Source organism: Theobroma cacao, chromosome 3 (assembly GCF_053813885.1).
Source record: "Theobroma cacao isolate CCN51 chromosome 3, ASM5381388v1, whole genome shotgun sequence".
Taxonomy (NCBI): Eukaryota; Viridiplantae; Streptophyta; class Magnoliopsida; order Malvales; family Malvaceae; genus Theobroma; species Theobroma cacao.
Window position 1 is genome coordinate 38,348,687 of NC_142641.1, and position 21,194 is coordinate 38,369,880.

At 34.4% G+C, this 21,194-nt stretch overlaps 1 protein-coding gene across 3 annotated transcripts; it reads right to left on the reverse strand.

Annotated features, from left to right (window-relative positions):
* Positions 1-5,272: 5,272 nt before the first annotated feature.
* Positions 5,273-14,217, reverse strand: PGM (phosphoglucomutase). 3 transcript variants are annotated; one of them, XM_018117431.2, is made up of 22 exons: positions 13,705-14,217; positions 13,532-13,597; positions 13,251-13,295; positions 13,050-13,142; positions 12,792-12,844; positions 12,206-12,257; positions 12,045-12,113; positions 11,829-11,897; positions 11,049-11,171; positions 10,909-10,961; positions 9,987-10,065; positions 9,834-9,898; positions 9,680-9,747; positions 8,423-8,541; positions 8,274-8,348; positions 8,040-8,155; positions 6,460-6,601; positions 6,251-6,332; positions 6,111-6,157; positions 5,899-5,976; positions 5,702-5,807; positions 5,273-5,633 (listed from the first exon to the last, which is right to left on the reverse strand). In XM_018117431.2, the coding sequence occupies exons 1-22, from the start codon at positions 13,951-13,953 to the stop codon at positions 5,566-5,568; spliced, it is 1,917 nt and encodes a 638-aa protein (XP_017972920.2). In that variant the 5' UTR covers positions 13,954-14,217; the 3' UTR covers positions 5,273-5,565. The 3 variants fall into 3 exon arrangements, 2 of the variants coding, with proteins under 2 accessions (XP_017972920.2, XP_088660544.1); XR_001927101.2 differs by lacking the exon at positions 6,111-6,157; XM_088804418.1 differs by lacking the exons at positions 5,273-5,633; positions 5,702-5,807 and having other exon boundaries at positions 5,898-5,976; positions 6,111-6,171.
* Positions 14,218-21,194: the final 6,977 nt, after the last annotated feature.

The window sequence follows — 21,194 nt, forward strand, 5'->3', positions numbered from 1 at the left end:
CTATAATTTAAGATCATTAATAAAAATCTTATGCTCAAAATATGGGATTGTGACTGTTGATACAATATATGGATAATTTTCCTATCAAATTGAAATTTCAAATCCTTCAATAATTATACCAAAAAAAAAACTAAAAAATTAATCTATGTACCAAAAACTTTTTTTTTTCGTTTTATATAAAAAAAGAGACAAATATAAACAGACTATACGTAGGGACACGTGTTAGTTTACGATTTACAATTAGATCTTAAGTCAACCGGTTAGTGGACCCACGTTTAGATGCTACAATTTTATATTATGAGAATGAAGCTCTCCCCCAGGTCCCCAACTGTTCTTCACTTCTTCTATTTATGGTAACTATTTCTATAAATAAATATCCTATAAATAAATATCCTTTAAATTCAAAATTAACCCGTATAATAAGAAAAAGGGTAATGCTGTTATTTCATGTGAATGCTTTTTACTCCAAATTATAAAAGCACCATGTTTAAAATCTTATGGTAATAGACAATGGAAAGTCAATTTATGTGAAGGGGCATTGTTAGGTGTGAATCAGACGAGATGGAAGCGTTAGTAGGTGTAGAAGCACTATGATGGAAATCAAATGTTTTGGGAAATAAAGACAAATTACCATGTTTTCGTAGTTGACATGCATAGTTGCATGTAATAAGGCACTTATTAAAGCTTTGCCTTTTTTATTTTTTTTTTCCAATCATAAAAATATCTCTTTAGTGGGAACACCTGTTTTGCTTAGAACATCGGCCTGTCTAGTACAGCATTAGCAATATATCAGATTCGAGATAAAGACATACACTTGGTTTTCATCATGTTATCATCGGTTTGGGAATCAAGATTATTAATTTTTTTTTTCCATAAAAGGATAAGAGCTTTTCCCTATACTCTACGAAGCCCATCTTTCAGCTATAGAAACTAGGGAAACATGATTCAGTGATTTCACCTTTTGCAAATCAAATGAAGCAAACAACGTTAGGATGTTTATTCTTGAAAAGCTCTATATAGTTTGCATAAAACCAAAGACATGGACATGGATGCTGCAACGAAATTGTGATGTCATGTTACAAAAAAGTTGTAGAGTTTTTGCATTAAAATTAATTAAGAAAAAAAATAAAGCCAAAAAGTGATAACTGTGGAAAACAAGAAGTCTAATGGGGTGATAATACAAGGCAGGAAGAATGGTGGGGATGCTAGATTTGTGTAAGTGTGACTAACTGTATCAACTAAATCTGACAGAAAGATAGGAAAAGAAAAAGCAGAGCATGAAGTTAAACTTATGGTTTCATGTGTTGTTGTTCTTGTCCAGTCGATTACAAAGTGGAAGCAAACAATAAGCTCGTCAAACTAAATCATGAAATCAGTTGACCTTCTTCGCTTTTTATTTTATGCGTGAGTGAGGGAACAAACTCAACATTAGAAGTCCACGCTTAAAATTATTTTCAAACTGAAAATCATATAATCTCATATCCCTAACCATCCCCATTAATCACTTGGCTTTCACACGTCCCCGACAATATCTTGTGAAGAAGATTGATCACATCTATAATGCTCAACAAAACTGAAAGCTTTATTTTAAAGGAATTAAGCGTTTCTAATTAGATTTTATCGACCATCCTTCTATTGTTTGCTGACGTATATGTATTGTCCAAAATATGTGGAGTTTCCAGTTAATTTTATGTACTGTATTTTGTAATCCAATACTACTGCATTGAAATTTACTAATTTTATATATATTGAATTACGGGGGTGATGCATGTATATATCTGAGTGGGGAGGAAAATATTATTGTCTTGCATATTCTAACTTGTTTGTTGAGATTGGAAGTACACGATAAGTGCCATTAAAGCAAAACTTTAGTCAAACTAAAATTGTTTTCAAAGTAACTAAATGTATTTTTGGAATTTTTTTCAAAGCGTAATTTGATCAATTTTAGCTTATTAAAATGGAAAGTTGGTTCAAAGTAAAGCCAAACATGTACATAATTTCCAACGTCGTTATACTTTTCTTTCTTACTTTTAATGACAATATGTGTATGTGTGTATATGTAGGAAGGTTTCTTGGCTGAAATGCTCGACAATGGAATGAATATTTCTTCAATCAAAATTAGTTAGGCTGTGGTTTAGGCGCAGACATAGGCAATAATTGTTGAATTACATTTGATTCATTAATGTTCAATATTTCAGCCGAGAATCATTCCTACAAATATGTTTCTTTTTTGGTTTATACATGAATTCTTATTGTTTACTTTTATCTCTCATGGTTTTGAAATCTGATGGAAAGAGAAAATAGTATCTCTTTTGTCCCTAGTTAAAAAACATGCTGAAAGCACTTTGCCAAACTAACAAATAAGTTAGTCTAATGGGTGTTATCTTGTTTAAAGAGATTGAGATTTAAAGTTCAAAGCTTGTTTTGGACTGTACCACCAATATATAGATATATATATATATATACATATAATATAAAAAAAATCATCTTGGTTGACTTTGGAAAAATTACTACAGTGGGTCTTTTATCTCTTCCTCAAGCTATTTCTTAATTTAAATGATAACCAAATATTAGTTTCGTCTAATCACAGATCTGTTTCCTTTAATGTCTTACCAAATAAAAGTCAAGACATGTATGTGCAAGTCTTAGTGCCTAGGGCATAGTGGACTACAACTATCGCTTACACCAAAAGCAAAAATTCAAACAAATCCTTGTATGGTACGAGTGTGCTCTAACTACTAGTTCCACTTGAAGTTGTTGAATCATTATTGAAAGCCATAATGAAGTGATGACCTGTTCATATGAAACCATCTCTTCAATCTCCTGTTTCAGTTTTTGCATTGTATAGAAGGTACTTATGTAGGTTTTGACTACATTTTCTTTTTTTCTTTTTTTTTTGACTCCGAACTTGTTCATGTGTGCGTTTCCTGTCATGTTCACCCCTTTTTTCTTAATCTTCCATCAAGAATCAAGTCATGAGCGAGCAGCCCACACATAATTCACAGGCCAAAAGTGAAGAAATAGTGAAAAACTGTCATGAAAAGAATTAATTAACTCCTCCTAACACAGGTGCAAGTGCCTGTCTGTAATTTGCTAAAACTCTACCTAGGCCTTCCCCCAAAATCCCAAATTAGAAACACTAGAGGACAGAGGAGAATAGGGCAGGGGGCCGGGGGAGGGGCAGAAGGGACATCAAAGGTCCATCACTACAGGCAAGTAACATGATGGTGGAGTTGTCACAACGTCATGCAGATAAAAAGGAGGGGCAAATTTAGTTTCTCTCCAAGAGCAAATCCCATGATATTGATAGACCCAACAAGGTTGGATGTATGCACAAACTATAGTTAAAGAGGGGAGGGGGTGTTCACAATTAGGACAAACACAGTTCCATCCTCTTATTTATCCACCAAAAAGACTGCTTGCTTTTCTCCCTGTCTGTACCATTATTTGTTGGTGGGTCTGGTGGTGGGATTTTAAATCACATTACAAATGGGGGGCAGAGACAATCCGGATTGATTTTGGTTTTGGATTTTTGAAGAAAAAGACGGGGCTCAGTGCCAATGATATCAAAAGTGTGTTATCATGCCCTGCGAATAGCTATTCAACCCAGTCCAGTTAATTTCAAACGCTTCTCTTTCTTCTGTTTGGTTTTTGCTTCAACTTAAATGCTTGAAGAAGCAATCTTTCTCTTCACCTTGCTTCAACAAGGGAAAAAGCCCAATATATATATGCATGTATATATATATGTATGTATGTATATATATATATATGTATGTATATATGTGGTACATATATTCTAGACCCTTGTTTAGTGGTTGATCCACAAGTAACAATGATAGCAAAAGTTATCCTCCTCACAAACTCTCTCATCGCACCGAAACTCTCCCACCAAACACACACACACACAAACACGCTTGCTTTTATCATACTTAATAAGCCCAGAACTCCTTTTATTCCCATAATAATTTTTTATTCAGTCGGTGGGTGAATGAAACACATGTTTTTCTCATTATAATTTGAACTCACGTTTAGATTAAGTGTAAGATTATCCGTAAAAAAAATCAACTTTCTGATTAATTGGCCATAGAAAGAAACTGTGTTTTGATCAAGTCTTTCGTTGAACAGTTTGTCCCTTGTCACACCTTTGCACATGTTAAAGTTGGAAATTTTCAAAGTTATGAATGATATATTCAGTTAGCTATCTCAAGTTGAACACCCTTTGATGCTGTAGTTGGCAATGATATGGGGACAGATAAACAGGAAAGCCGGCATCTCTTCAGATTTCCATTTACACTGAAAAAAGGAGAAGCACGTTCCTAGGACCCTCCTTGAAGAATTTTATTTCAGGAAGAGGATATAGTCAGACAGTGTCACATCCAGGGAAAGGTAGAAAAGTTGTATCAAGGAGGGTGACTGATACAAATTGGAAGTTTTGAAAGCAAGCATACTGTCCCGGCTTGCTTTCTCATGTTGAGTGCGTGCTGTGCCATTATGTCACTTGAGGTTTTGCTGGACAGCGTTGGCTCGCATTCATAGGAAAACTAGGTGGTATCAGGTACAACTTTTATTTTTTGACATCAAAATTTGCATGCTAGTCATGCTTGTCTTAGTTGTACCATAAGAAGTGGTCGGGAAACTGCTATTGGATGGCTCTGAATCATGGAAATCTGATCAGCTCAAATGGAACCTACGAACTCACCTTGACGGAGGAAGCCAGCTTGTGTCTTCTGTGCTTGTCAAGATACGCCACCAGTTCGTGTCTTTAAAAAGGATGACCAGTATTACAAATGGTGATTTGAGTCAGTTTAACCAAATCGCCAAGTATCAGTTATCAGAATCAGATACCAAAACAAAATGTTGCAGATTACATGCAACTGGTGATTGAGTCAAAGCAATGCCCACGAGTGACATGGAATCTCATGAACTGACCATTCAAGTGGAATTTGTCTTGTTGGTCTGTGTCGTGCTGTGTGGTGTGTTATTGCATCGGCTCCTATCAACAATAATGTATTATTGATCCCACTTGTTCTTCATTATTTGCAGGATAGTCTTAACAAAACCAAATGCAGATGTAAATGAAATTATACAAGAGGGTCGAAAGAAATCAAGAAGAGCATTTTCACTGTAGTGAAAATTGGAGATTGCCCACCCAAACCCCAGGTTGCAGCATCTTGAAAGGAGATGCGCGGATGCATAAACCTACGTTCGTGTGGGGAAAGAAAAGAGTATGCTTGGTGAGGGCGTGGTTTGCAGATGCTCGGTGAGGGCGTGGTTTGCAGATGAAAATGGCTAAAGAAAGCCCATATGATACATTACCCTTCAAGGTCTGTCCCAATGCATCTTCCAGCTACCTATGCAATGATCTACTTCAATCTATTTTCACCGACTCTAGCACTAGAAACTAGATGTTTTATTTTCACAGAAATATTTCACATAAATTACAATGCCAGACTAACTAGCATAAAAAACAAAACTGAACAGAGGCCAGGAAAAAAGAAATGCTCAATCCTCCTAGAATTACTTCAGATGGCAGTTGATAGGTGAGGTTCAGGATGAGAGTGTGCTTTATGTGATGACTGTAGGTTTCTCCCTTCCTGTGAAGTCCTTCAGCTTTGATACAGACAATGCCAAATCTGAAATACAACCAAACAATTCATTCATTAATTGCCTAAAGTAATAAAAAAAATGATCATGAACTAACCTATTAATCGCTTCAGTGCCACTTGGGCATCCATATCATGTTTAGAAACATCTGGTTCAAACTGTTCGATGTAGATTCGAATGGTAGCACCGGCTGAACCAGTTCCCTGTATGTACATGAAATTTAATCATATCAGAAAAGAGTACGAGGACATGAGCCTTCATATTTGAGTAAGGAATACAAAGCCCTGCACATACTGATAAGCGAAATATAATCCTTGAACCATCTGTGAAAACAAATCGAACACCTTGCTTTGAGGCCACACTTCCATCCACCTAAAAAATCAGAAAAACAGAAACAACCAATACAGGCTCACCAAACATAGAAATCTGAAGACAGTACAGTATTATGTTTAAGGAGATCACATTTTAAGCAGTGACCACGAAAAATGTAGACTGCTAAAACTTACAGGATCAGTGTATGCAAAGTCATCAGCAAATTGAAGGACATAATCTCCTACAATGAGGAATCTTAAGCAATTGAAAAGATACAAAATAAGGATATTACAATAGGTGGGACAGCAGGTATAGGGTTTAGTTGCAAACTTACCATACTTTGCACCCTCCTCATTCTTTGAGACCAGATCTCTAAGGTATTCAATCATTTTATTAGCACCTTCAGATTCACATTCCTGAACAGTAACTCACATGAATTAGAGACTTGCACCTTCTCCCAAAACAAGGAATTCCCAAGCTAAACTGAACTAGAAACTACAAACTCATGCCAACTTGTTTCAAAAGGCAGCCTATCATGCTTACTTCATAATCATATCTAGAAAAGAAATTTCTTCCATATGTTGCCCAGTGTTCTTTGACAACATCAGAGACAGAAACCAATGTCTCCCCTGGTTTCTTGTCTTTGTTTCGATATGCAATAATTGAGAGCCATGCTAAAACAGCCCTGTCATTGATGAAATTAGAAATCATTATACTCTGACCCCACAGATAAGTTAACAGCGAAAAACAACATTCACAAACACCATAAACTATGAAAAGTTGCCTTAAAATCTTATCCACAAGTTGGGTCTCTAAAGGTGGAAACACACAAGGGAGTGGCAGTAATGCAAGTATTTTCAGGTCCATTATGCAATTATGAAGAATCTGCATATGTAAATACACATCAAAAGAAAGTAATGGATGTGTTCGAAATGAGAGAAGTTGAGATGAGAAATGAAGAGACGGATTAAACTGTTTCTTTTGTTGACATAGTGAATTTAAAGAGAGATGTAAATAGAAGAGAAGAAAGTGAGCAAATTACATTTTCTCCTTCATCTCCCCTTTTGAAACTATTCAGATTTGAGGAACTTGGAGAAAAGACACTAGCTACTTTTAATTATTTAGCTATTTGAAAGTGTATCAAATATTAGATAATTCTACTTTTGCTGCCTCTATTTCTCTCATTTTCTTATTTAATTTCTTAATTCTTCAACATTTTGTTGAACTGTGAACTTTAGAAGCAAGCAGTAATTCTGCCAAAGTTGCCATTATAGTAGAATATGCCCAGACCTACAAAAGAAAATTCACAAATGGGTACAAAATATACTCACATGCCATGATATTCAGTAGTAGAGAATTAAAGACCATGCATAACCTAAAATGAAATTTGGCTTGTTACACAGTTGCAACTATCAAAATGTGCCACTAATACTATTCATCCAAACCATTGTTTGTTGCAGTAGTGTTGCAGCTTAAACCATGGTTTGTTGCAGTAGTGTTGCGGCTTAAACTTAAACCTGGCAAGTGGTCTTAATCACAGTACACAGCAGCTCCTTTTCTGCCTCCAAGCATAGCTTCCCGAGATTTTGGAATCAATTGACAATGATTCAATATCATAGATTAAACAGCGACCTTATAATGGACTTTGATTTACAAGCTAAATTGTTTAGATGTCAGCAGATGGCTATAATTTTGCTTTTATAATGCTTGTAAGAAGTTATGGTAACAAAATTTTAAACTGTAAAAGAATAACATTTATAAAAAGTGAGCATAAGGATTTGGAGAAGATGCTAAAATAGAATAATGGAGGATAATAAGGGAAGTATATTTGACAGTTCACCATATAAAGTGTACAATGGCAAAACAATGTCAAATGGCACACAGGTTCAGGAAGAGAGAGAGAGGATTGGACTCAGAATAAACAAACTAGTTGAGATTTGGCAACATACTCCATCTCCAAGGCAATGATTCAAGACATTATAATATAAATGATTCATGCAATCAACCTTATGTTGGAACTGATGACTCTACTAAGTCAACACTCCTGATAAGACGAGAAGTCTCAGTTTTAGTAAATGTAAGCAATTTGTTTAAATAACCCATAAATTAGAATAACCAATTACCATATGCCATCCTTCTCGCGAATGTGATCAGAACCAGTACCAAAACTTTCTTCCCCACAAATTGACAACTTCCCATCATCCATAAGATTTCCAAAAAATTTCCAGCCAGTGGGAACCTGAAACAAAATATCCAGTAGTTCGTTTGAAGAAAGTATCCTTAGAATATAATCCCTTCTCCCTGTTATATGGCTTTTCTTAGAAGATTAGAATACATTAGTTGAGAAAAGTGCCAACCTCAAAAAAAGTAAGACTCAATTTTTCTGCAACACGATCAAGTGCACCACTAGTTGGCATAGATCGAGCTAAACCCTGAAAAATCGGAACATAAGTAATCTATCTTTGGTTTTGAAAAACATAAAAGCAAAGTTGCTTAAAATTGGTACCTTAGGACCATTCCGAAAGTATGGGATTGCTTCTTGTGCATTAGCAGCAATGATTGCAACCGAGTCTGAAGGAGTAACAAAAAACTTTTTACCTAAAATCATGTTTCTGTCGCCATCCCCTGAGTAATGATAAAAGAAGGTGATGGTGATTCAACAGGTATATCTTCTCCACCTTTATACTAAAATACTACTCAAGTAAATGTTTTTCGACAAGCTTGGAGTAGGACAGAATTTGACAATATAATAAATACGCATACACAACAGAGTTGAGGAAAAGATGTAAGTTAATTTGAATAACCATAAAATACAATTCTGCTGTAAGGGACTTTCTCCATGTCAACAACGTCCCAAGCATTATCTCTATCCAGAAAAAAAGAGAGGACATAAAGAAAACATTCCGAGCATAATACTAAAGCATGGAGTCAAGGTAACTCATTACACTCCCAAGTTCCTAATGTGACTAAGCCTCCCATGAAGATGAGTCCAGTACAGCCCAGTTATATTGTGTAACTACTCCAACAACTCCCCCCTCCCCCCCCCTTCTAAATGAGTATATTTCTATCTATTAAGGTAGACATTCTGTTCAACTTTAGATACAAACTTAGCAACATTCTCCTCTCTTGAAAGATGGAAGGGGTACAACTATGAGAAGATATTCTGGATTAAAAGAGGAGGTGTGTAGGCAAGACTCTGAATTGACAATCAGGAAAGAGAAGATTAGGCAAAAGGATGTAGGAAAAGAAGAGAAAAGAAATGAAAGGAGAAAACTCACACAAGTTAACAACAATTAACAGCTTGCCCAAGTTCAATACCTACCAATGTCTCAAGAAGAAAGGAGTCTCATATTACCCATACCAGCTTGTCCTAGAATTGTCAAAAACTATTTTGACAAAGCAAAACGCTAATGTATAGTTAACAGAAGCCCTTGAGCAAAGCAAATAGAAAACATAAGATTAACCAGCAGAGTCAGACATTTGAAATAAGAATTTAAATTCAGAACACAAAAGGAGGTTCATCAAAGCTCCAAATTAACGTTAAGTTTCAAGTTTTGTTCTCCTCCTTCCATACTTCTCTGTTTTAAAGCCAAACTTTTGGATTTTGTTCTCTTTCTTCCATACTTGTCTAGATTTAGAAGCAAAAAAAAGCTTAGAAACATGAAGAAATCGGTGAATGAGTCATATTATGCATGCACAACAAATTGGAGAAATCTTACACTTCAAGAAAATTTAACATATTCTTTCTAATCTTCAAACATACCATCACTTGCAGCCCCAAAATCAGGTCCATTCTCACTATACATGGTGTTGACCAAATCCTTTGCATACCTGTTTTGCCATACAAGTCAGAATGTGCTACACTTATAAATTGTTGAAGTAGAAAATTCATTTTTAGCATGTTGCAAATATCTTACGTAAGATTAGGATCTGGATGACCATGTCCAAAATCCTCCAAAGGCACTCCATTCGATATAGAATCCTACATGACACATCTAACATCTAGAATCAGGAACTTCATAGCAATTGAGTTAATAGAATATTTTAGATACTTCACATGCATGACATACCAGGCTGGCTCCTAGCTTGTCCACAAAGATGGGTTTTGCATATGCACCAGTAACAGCATGCATGGCATCAAATACAAACCTAAACAGTAACAACGGATACAGTAAAATTTAGTATAAGGTCTTATCTTTCTCTAGCGTATTAGAATAGAGGATTCAACTACCATGGACAGAATAACAAACTGTTCTAATAAGAGGCAAAGTTATAATAATATAATTCTAGGCAGGATTCAGGAAAGGGGCATAATTAAAAATAAGTAAAACAGGGAAAAGCAAAACCACTATCTAACCAAACAAAGAATGCACCATTAATGACGAGCAAAATGATAATGCAAAGGAACAGAGGAATTAGCCTCAAGAGTGAAGTTCACGTAAATGGTGGGTGGTAAATATTTTCTAAATAGTAATTCTCATCTAAGTCACTAATTACCAGGAATTATAGTAACAAAAGTTAAAAACCTCAGAGTTTTATATCATGCTTCATAGCACCAAAAGGAAGAAAAAGAAGGGCTCAAGATTAGAATAGGCTGACAACATTTTATAGATATCAGGAATCTTTGCTGAATGAAAAATCAATTAGATGCATCCTTGCTAATAATTCATATCAAACTTCCATTTCAAGTATATTGCCTAAAGAACATTCATGAGAACTGGGAATTGAGAATGTTCATAAATGCCGACCAACAACTCCACACAAGGCCCTCAATAACGTGGCCCAGTGAAAAAATATATGACTCGAAGTAAGATAATAACAACATATTGGGGCATACATCTGATCTTTCTCATGGCCACTTCTAGCATGTTTTGATGTATAGAAAGCAATCAACATCCGAAGTAACCAAACATAGAACAAGCTAGGAACACAAGCAACCTTATTCAACTGAACCCATACCCATTCCTGCTTAGTCAAGGGCACAAGGTATACCTGAAACCTGATCTTGAGAGAAGACTTCTGATGAGCTGGAAATCAAACACACTCTGCACATAATCCCATCATATTATTGATAGAAGCACATGTAATTTTAACAAAATTATAAAACGAGGTGGCTGATTTTTTCCCCTCACCTCCATTAATTCCAAATAGTCAGAAACTGGATCTATAACCTCGACACTGAAGTTTCCGTACTTTGTAACTCCAAGACGAGAGAGGTCAACATCAGGAATCTCAGCCATTTTAATCTCAGAAATCTGCACAGTATTTCCATTTTCAAACATCAAGCAGGCAATATTCGTTTGCACATAAGAACAACACTTCGGTTAAGTGCAAACAAAATGAAACAACTGACCATCAGAAATGGTCAAGAACAGAAATGCAAGTATGAAACATAAGTCACAACTGACTCCAATATCAGGGCAGCAACAAGTGCAACACCTATACTAGCAAAAGTCTAAACAGCTCAGTTTTGGGAGTATAAGTAGCAGAGTTCGACTACAACACTCCATTAATAATAAAAATTGAACAATTATTGAGAGGTTTAAAATTTCTGGAATCTTATACTGTAAATCAAGGAAGCAGGCTTGTTTTTTCTTTATCATTTTCTTTCTTGACCCAGTAACAGTTGAACCTGGAACTAACCCCAACCCCGTTCTTGCAGCCAAATGCTGAACCCTATAAACAGTTTGTAATCATGATTTGCAAACTCCCAGACAAATCAAAGATATCCGGGAAAATTTAGCTGCATGCAAGAATAGTGGTGGATTTACAACTCAATTAGGTGACAAACTCTTGCTAAAGTTTGCCTTCTATTAATTCTGCCGGTGTTCATCTCAAGCCTCCTTAACCAACCAGGAGTTTACTCTTCAAGCAAAAATTTAAAATATATAACACTAAAATCCAATACTTACAGAAAGGGTGTTCCCATATATCTTGTCAGTGATAGATTCAGGTGCAGGTTGCCCACTGCTGTAATTAAACTAGAAAAAATGGATAAATAAAATGGCATTTAGAGTCAGAAAATATACTGGAATTGCAAATGCTCTGGCTCTGTCAAATTTCAATAAACGCAATTTAGCTTTCATAATTTAACTAGACATTTTGCCACAGTTGCATTAGCAATTCACCTTGATACCCCAGTCATATTCAGGGCCTCCAGGATTATGGCTTGCGCTCATTATAAATCCACCATTGGCCTAAGGGGAAAATATTGTTAATTAAGTGGTAAAAAAAATCAGTAAATATTGACACAATGCTTGGAATTCAAAATGGGAAAAGACAAGCTTGCCTTCCTCTTCCGAATTACAGCAGAAACAGCGGGTGTGGACATGATACCTTCCCTGCAGTGTCATATTCCATCTTTAATTCCATCATAGAAACCCAACAGTCCCAGGAAAAGTTTTTGAGAGAGTGAAGCAGAAAAGTTGATGTCAAACACAAACAGTGTTAAGAGTAAATATTTTCAGGCAGACCAAAAATGCAATGCTCCATCAACCCTTTTTTTTTACCCTAAAGGATGATTAGAGTTCTGAAGAAAATAGATTACATTAGACTTCTACATAGAGAATAGATCAACATCATTAAAGCTCCAAGACTAAAAACTCCTCTCACCACCCATAAACTTTGACACCTCTTATTAAGATTAGCAGATAAAGCATATGTGGGGGAACACCAAGTGGCATATAAAGTCTTTGTTGTAAATATAAGGAGTTATGCCACTTCCTTCGTTTTGTTATAGTCTTTACTCAAATTTAACATTTGGCATACATGTTTCAAGTTTTTGATCATTCTTCCTCTGAACAATGTGAGACCTTGGCCAAAAAAATAAAGATAGTGAGACTAGTGAAGAACATAAGCAAATGAAAAACACTCACCTGCCAACCAATATTTTGCCAACACCATTCCCGGCAGCAATTTTAATAATTATCTGCATTTGAAAATCAAATATTCCATAAGTCAAAGAGACTAGTTTTCTAGTACATGCATGAACAGGAAAGATTTTGCTTGTGTCCTTTTCTGTTCCAAGTCCTGTTTGCTATTTGAACAGGAAATTGCAGGTCTAATATGGCAAAACAACTTAAACCAAATCCAAGCAGAACAATGCACTTTTAATGAACAGCACAGAAAATGACCTGTGCAGCTTCACGATTAAAGTATCGTCCATCACCTCCTAAAACCAACACTCCGTTCTTGTAATCCTTGGGTGGCAATGAATTAAACAATGCCTGCAGATTTCCGACCCATCAATGCAAGTAAGCACTAAATCAAATAAAATGAATGCCATGTACCAAAAAAATAAAATGAATGCCAAAGAAAATTCCAAAAATTCAAACCTGGATCCAATTCGAAAGGTAATTCTCTTGCATAAAAACTTGAACCTGCAACAAATGAAATTGCATTAAATGTAACCAAAACAAAGAACTACAAGGAATTTGATGTCAACAAATTGGATCCCCAAGCCAACTTCAAAGCAAATTCTTCAATGTTTATCAAACAAAAATTGCAAAATCACCAAAATTCAACTCCCTGTTCTTACCATCCCTTAAGCAATAGAAAAAATCTAGGTTTAGAAGCAAAGTAAGACAAATAACAGTGAGAAATAATAAAAAATTACCTTCTTCCGAAGCCCACTTGTCCCAGTCTTCTGCCCTTCAAACGGCTTAGTGGGGACTGAATTTATCTGTGCATTCAAATAAAAAAAAAAAACCCAAAAACCTTTATTTAAACTACAAAAAAAAAAATTAAAAGTAGAAAAGAAAAAGAAAACCAAGATAACAAAAATGCAACCTTGATGCCCTCAGGCTCAGCAATGGTGGTGGAGGAAGAAGAAGAAGCTTTGATGGTGAAAGAAGGCGAGTGTGAAACGGAAAACGAATTCGTTTTGAGAGGGAAGCAACGGGTATCGAGATGAGAAGAAGAAGAAGAAGAAGAAAGAAAAGAAGAAGGAATAGGATGGGCATTTGATGATCGTTTTGCTGATCTGAAAGCAGTAGAAAAGAAACCTTCCAGTCCCATAGAATTACAACAAGAAGCCATGTTTTTTCTTTTTTGGTATGTTTCTCCAAGGATGATCTCTTTCTTTTATTAAGCGATGAGTCAATGGAGTTTGGGTTGGTTTTGTTTTCCTTTCTGGGTAGAGGGCGTTCAGCATGAGTGAAACAGAATCCAGAGAGTCCCAAAGCTAAAAGGAGATCGAGCAGGCCTGTACTCCTCTGGCTCTAAATTTGAGGGAAAACTGTGAGTATTGAGTGCCACATGTACGTTGGAAAACGCTTATCTTGACATCTAAATCTATCTCTGTCATCATCTTGTTCCATTCCATGTGAGCTGCTTTTCCCTCCCTCCACCTCTGTCTCCCTTCCTTTCATCTAAATAATTTAAAATGTTTGTTCTGATTTTTATACATTAGACCCCTCATATATTATTTCTAAGCAAATAAACCACGACACGATGTCAGAATCCAACTTACGACAACCCATGCCACTCAAAAGTCTCGCCAATATTATATTTGTCTACTTTACATACAAAAGTACAAACCTCAATGGTTCTATTCTTTGGTATATACTTTTATTAAAGTGCCACGTGGCAATATATTGTTTTTGTTTCCCCAACTTGATCTTTTTTTTTCTTTTTCGTCCCTTTGTTTTTTCATTAATCATGCGACTGTTAATTGTCTTCTCATTCATTAATCATGATTAACTTCATTCCACATTGGTCAAATCTAATTTCCATTTTAATAATAAATTTATACAACAAAACTTCCTAGTCTCCACACAGCCAACTTTAGTATTCCCTTAACCTTTAATTTAGTCTAAAAAATGTCTCATGGCCCCATTATTCAATTCCTTGATCTGGCCTTGGGTTTCATTGCTTCAATCTCTCTCACCATAATCTCACTTTCTCTTCTCCTTGTCCTTGTACAAGATAAAGTACACTAAACAGCCTATTTTCCAAGAAGAGCCAATGAAAATTCATTAAATAGAAGTCCATAACTGGCCCAAAACCAACTAAACCAGACAGCCCATTTGTCCGAATCATGGGCTACCAAAATTTTCTAGAACTAAGTGCCCAAACATATGCCATCTTCTTTTGGACCCCAAAATTCCCACGACTTTCTTCTTCGGTGTTGATTTCTGTATTTAACAGCTATTTTTTCAATGCATAGCACGAGGATCCGTTTTGGGATTTACGAGTTTGGTATTGGGGCTACAGCCTACGGCTGTGCCGCTGAACCGAGACGGATGCGGCTTCTATGGCGCAATTTTAGGAGGCACCTCAATCCTGATTCCTGGTTCCAACGCTTTGTTAGCACTGGCCTATTGGCCTTAATGAGCCAGTTCCGCCATTTTTGGTTGAGGGGAACAGTATCAACCCTTCTTTGGTTTTTTGAGTCAAACACAGTTTACTTCTTTGGTTGCGTATTCAGCTTCATAATTTAGCCAATAATCGAACACAAGGACAATTCCTGCCAAATACTTTAAGTTGGTCTTTCCATGAAAAACAATAACCAGGAAGGAGTATAATTTTAACTTAAAACTGCTCCTATTATGCTATACACAATGTATGGCAAGATAGAAATGCAGCTTTTAACTGTTCCAATAGCCCAATTGGTCATCCTTTCATGTAAGTAAATTAAGTTTAATTATTTGATTGATAAGTCTTTTATTTATTTCAAATTTTTAGCCAGACACCAGTACATGTTTCTAGTAGTGTAACACTAAGATAAATAACCCAACCATCTTTTAATGATTATATGATGTTACTTTGTGTACTAATTTTATGCCAATTATTTATACCATCGTCATGACACATGATTGGGTTTGGTTATAAATTTGACTAATCCGTGGATAGATCTTTGAGTTCATAATAATTTTGAAAACGATTTTATGTTGGCAAAAATTGAAATAAATAAATAACTCAAACTAATTTGAAAAGTGATATACTGATTTTTAAAGATAATTTTTGCTTTTAAAAAAATTTAAAATAGATATTCTCATATTTAATAGACTCTTCCAAAATAGCTTTTACAAATTACCAGGGATACAAAAATGATAAAAAAATAAAGAGAAAAGAATCCAATAATTCGAAAAGTGTTATAAAAATAACTTAAAAGAACAAATAAAGATAACTGAAAGAATAAGAAAAGAAAGAAAGTATTTAGAGAGGAGAAAAGAGATCTTATTGAAGTGTATTTACAAATGAATAGAGGGACCCTATTTATAAGCAAATAACCTCCTTATCTTGATATAATTTACAAGATGAAGATAACACTTAGAGATTAGATGGATTAAATCCTAATCCAATCTAATTTACATTAAATCTAGATATAGATAAAATAAATGGATATTCACAAAAATATTTATAACACTCCTCTTTGAATATCCATTGTGTTAAGAATATGTCTCGTTAAAATCTTACAAGAAAAAGAGACCTCATGAGAAAAAATCCGAGTGAAGAAAAAATAGTATATAATTCTTTTCAAGAATACGCTTATGAAATACTGCCTCATTAAAAACCTTATCAAGAAAAACTCAGTGAGAAAAACCTTGATAAAGGAAAAGAGTACAGTGCGTATTTTACTCTCCTTGACAACTGTATTATTTAAGATCTTTAAAACGGCGCATCTCAATCTTTTGTACCAACTTTTCGAATGTTGCAGTAGGAAGGGCTTTAGTAAACAAATCTGCTAGATTGTCACTTGAACGAATTTGTTGAACACTAATATCACCATTTTCTTAAAGGTCATGAGTGAAGAAGAATTTTGACGAAATATGTTTTGTTCGATCATCTTTAATGTATCATTTCTTTAACTGTGCTATGCAAGCAGTATTATCCTCATATAATATTGTTGAAATTTCTTTCCTGGTTGACAAACCACACATTTCTTGAATATGTTGAGTTACAGATCTTAACTAGACACATTCATGACTTGCCTCATGAATTGCTAAAATTTTTGCATGATTAGAAGAAGTAGCAACTATAGTTTACTTTACAGAACGCCATGAAATAGCCGTACCTCCATATGTGAATAAGTAACCTGTCTGGGATCAAGCTTTTTGTGGATCTGATATATATCCTGCATTTGCATAACCAATTAAATCTGATTTTAATGCATTTGAATAATATAAGCCCATATCCATTGTTCCTCGAAAATATCGAAGTATATGTTTAATTTCATTCTAATACCTTCGAGTTGGAGAAGAACTATATCTTGCTAATAAATTCACAGCAAATGAAATATCAGATCGTGTTTTGCTAGCAAGATACATTAATGCTCCAATTACAGTAAGATATGGTACTTCATGATCAAAAAGTTCTTCATTATCCTCACAAGGTCGAAAAAGGTCTTTTTTCACATCTAATGATCTTACAACCAATGGTGAACTCAATGGATGTACTTTGTCCATATAAAATCGTTTTAGCACTTTCGCTATATAATTAGATTGATGGACAAAAATTCTATTTGTTAAGTGTTCAATCTGAAGACCTAAACAAAACTTTATTTTTTCAAGGTCTTTCATATCAAATTCTTTCTTTAAATAATCCATGGCTTTTGATAACTCTTCAGGAGTCCCAATAATGTTTAGATCATCAACATAAACAGCAATTATCACAAATTCAGATCTGAATCTTTTTATAAAAACACATGGGCATATTGGATTATTTTTATAGCATTCTTTCGATAAATATTCACTAAGGCGATTATACCACATGCGTCCGGATTGTTTTAATCCGTATAAAGATTTATTTAATTTGATGGAGTAAATCTCCCGGGATTTCAAATTTTGTGTTTCAGGCAACTTAAATCCTTCAGGAATTTTCATATAGATATCATTTTCAAGTGAGCCATATAAATAGGCTGTAATTACATCTATCAAACGCATTTCAAGCTTTTCATGTATTGCCAGACTAATTAAATATCGAAATGTAATTGCATCCACCACAGGAGAATATGTTTCCTCATAATCAATACCGAGCTTTTGGGTAAAACCTTGTGCGACAAGCCGTGCTTTATATCTCACAATCTCATCTTTCTCATTTCGTTTATGCATAAATACCCATTTATATCCCACTGGTTTTACCCCATTTGGTGTACGGACTACAGGTCCAAAAACTTCACGTTTTGCAAGTGAATTTAATTCCATTTTGATTGCTTTTTTTCACATTGGCCAATCATTTCTATATCTACATTCTTCAACAGATGTAGGTTCAAGATCCTCATTTTTTTTCATAATATTGAGCGCCACATTATATGCAAAAATATTGTCAACGTTTATTTCATTTTGGTTCCATCTTTTTTCCGTCATGACATAATTTATTGAGATCTCTTCATTTTCACTAATTTCAGGTACTTGAATTTCTTCTGAAATTATGTCAGGGGTCTCTTCTGGAGTTTTTGTTTCCTCTTCTTGACCATCTTGAATATTTGCTCCTTTTCTTTTTCGAGAAATTTTATCTTTGGAACCGATTGGTCTTCCACGCTTTTAGTGTGTCTTAGACTCATTAGCAACAATAGATTGTCCTATATCAATTTTGATTGGAGCATTTGCAACTGATATATGACATTTAGTTACTCTTTGTAGGTTAGTAAATGCGTCTGGCAACTGATTTGCTATATTTTGTAAATGAATTATCTTTTGAACCTCTTGTTCATATTTATTTATGCGAGGATCAAAACTAAATAATGATAATGTATTCCAAGATATTTTCTTTTCCAGCTGCTTATTTTCTCCCTCTAATGTTGAAAAAATTATTTCATCAAAATGACAATCAGCAAACCTTGCAGTGAATAAATCTCTTGTTGAGGGTTCTAGATATTTAATTATAAATGGAGATTCATATCCAACATATATTCCTAACCTCCTTTGATGACCCATCTTTGTGTGTTGTGGTGGAGCAATTGGAACATATACCGCACATCCAAAAATTCTTAGATGAAAAATATTTAGTTCCTAACCATAAACCAATTGTATAGGGGAGAATTTATGATAACTTGTTGGCCTGATGCGTACAAGTGCTGCTGCATGCAAAATGGCATGTCCCCAAGCAGAAATTGAGAGTTTGGATTTCATAAGTAATAGCCTTATAATCAGTTTAAGGTGTTTGATAAACGATTCTGCTAGATCATTTTGTGTATGAACATGACTAACAGATTGTTCAACATTTATTCCAATAGACATGCAATATTCATTAAAAGCTTGAGATGTAAATTCACCATCATTGTCAAGGGGAATTGTCTTGATTGCATAATCAGAAAAATGTTCTCGCAGACGAATTATTTGTGCAAGTAATCTTGCAAATGCCAAATTGCGAGTTGATAATAAGCATACATATGACCATCTTGTTGATGTATCAATTAAAACCATAAAATATCTGAATGGTTCACATGATGGATGTATGGGTCCACATATATCACCCTGAATACATTCCAAAAACATAGGGGATTCAATCTTAACTTTTGTTAGTGATGGTCTTATAATTAATTTACCTTGAGAGTATGCAACACATGAGAATTCATTAAATTGAAAAATCTTCTAGTTTTTCAATGGATGACCACATGAATTTTTAATAATTTTTTGCATCATTATTGATTTAGAGATAGCCTAACCGGTCATGTCAAACATTAAAATTATCAGTAAACTTCTAGTTTACAGAAGTTTCAATCATTTTAATTTCTGTGTAGTACATTCCAGAGGACAAAGCGGGTAATTTTTCTAATACACATTTTTTACCCAATATAATAGATGTAATATGAAGATATTCAGTGCCTTTTTCATTGTTGTCTTAATATGATATCCATTCAAACGAATATCTTTAAAACTCAATAAGTTTCTTTGAGACATTGTATAAAATAATGCATCTTTTATTATGAACTTTGTTCCTCCAAGTAATGAAATATTAGCTCTTCCAGAACCTTCAATTAATCTTGTACTACCAGATATTGTATTGACATTAGTTTCTTCTATTGTCAAGTGGGAAAAATATTTCTCGTCTTTAAATATAGTGTGCGTTGTAGCACTATCTATTAAACAAATATCTTCATCATTGATCTTGGATCTAACTAGATGAATATCCATATTTTCTTCAAGAAAATAAAATATATATAGCAAGAAACTCATATAAGAGAACATTAAATATAAACTTTGTTATTTAAATACAAAAAAAAAACTTCCTAACAAACATATTGAAACACATTAACTTCTTAATAGAATTATACTAAACATACCAAGTTCCTAATAGAGTTGTACTAAACCACATCAACAAATAATTTAAGAAATTTCATTATTGGGATTTCCATCACCAATCAAATGATCAATTTGTCCTTCAGGGTGGGCAAAAAAAATCAGCAACATCCAAGTGTGTTATATCAACTTGGCTATCATCTTCAACAAAATTTGTTTTGATATTTTGTCCTTTATCTTTTAGTGATGCTTGATAAAGTTCAACAAGATGCTTTGGTGTACGACAAGTACGTGACCAATGGCCTTTCATGCCACATCGATAACAAACATTTTCTGTATTCCTTTTACTTTGTTCACTTTTGTCTTTTTCATGTATCTCTTCACTATTCATCCACTTATGGTGGGTATTCTTATTATCAAAATAATAATTTGTGTAACCACCATGACTGCGATAATTATGACGACCTTTTCCATATCCATGATTACCACCATGACCATGGCCATAATTTCTAAATGATGTCACATTAGACATGAAATCAGTTCAGAGTATTTCTTAAAGCCTTTTTCATGATATTGATGCTGTAGGAGCACGTTCTAGGCATGAAAAGTAGAAATTGTTTTTTCTAACAAATCAACATTAGTCATCTTTTCTCCACATAATTTTAGTTTAGAACTAATTCTGTATAATGCTGAGTTATACTCACTTACAGTTTTAAAATCTTACAATCGCAAATGCATCCAATCATAACAAGCTTTTGACAGAATTACTGTTTTTTAGTGGTCATATCTTTCCTTTAGACTTTTTCAAAGATCGACTGGATCTTTTATTGTGAGATACTCAATTTTTAATCCTTCATGAAGATGGTAGCGAAGGAAAATCATTACTTTTGCCTTATCCTGATTGGATACTTTATTTTCTTCTTTGATTGTGTCTCCAAGACCCATAGCATCTAAATGGATTGCAGCATATAGAATCCAAGATAGATAGTTCTTGCCGGTAATATCAAGAGCCACAAATTCAAGCTTTGTAAGATTTGACATTGTGTTAGCTAAAGAAAATTGAACTTCGATATTGTGAAGCTTAAGTGTGAGAGA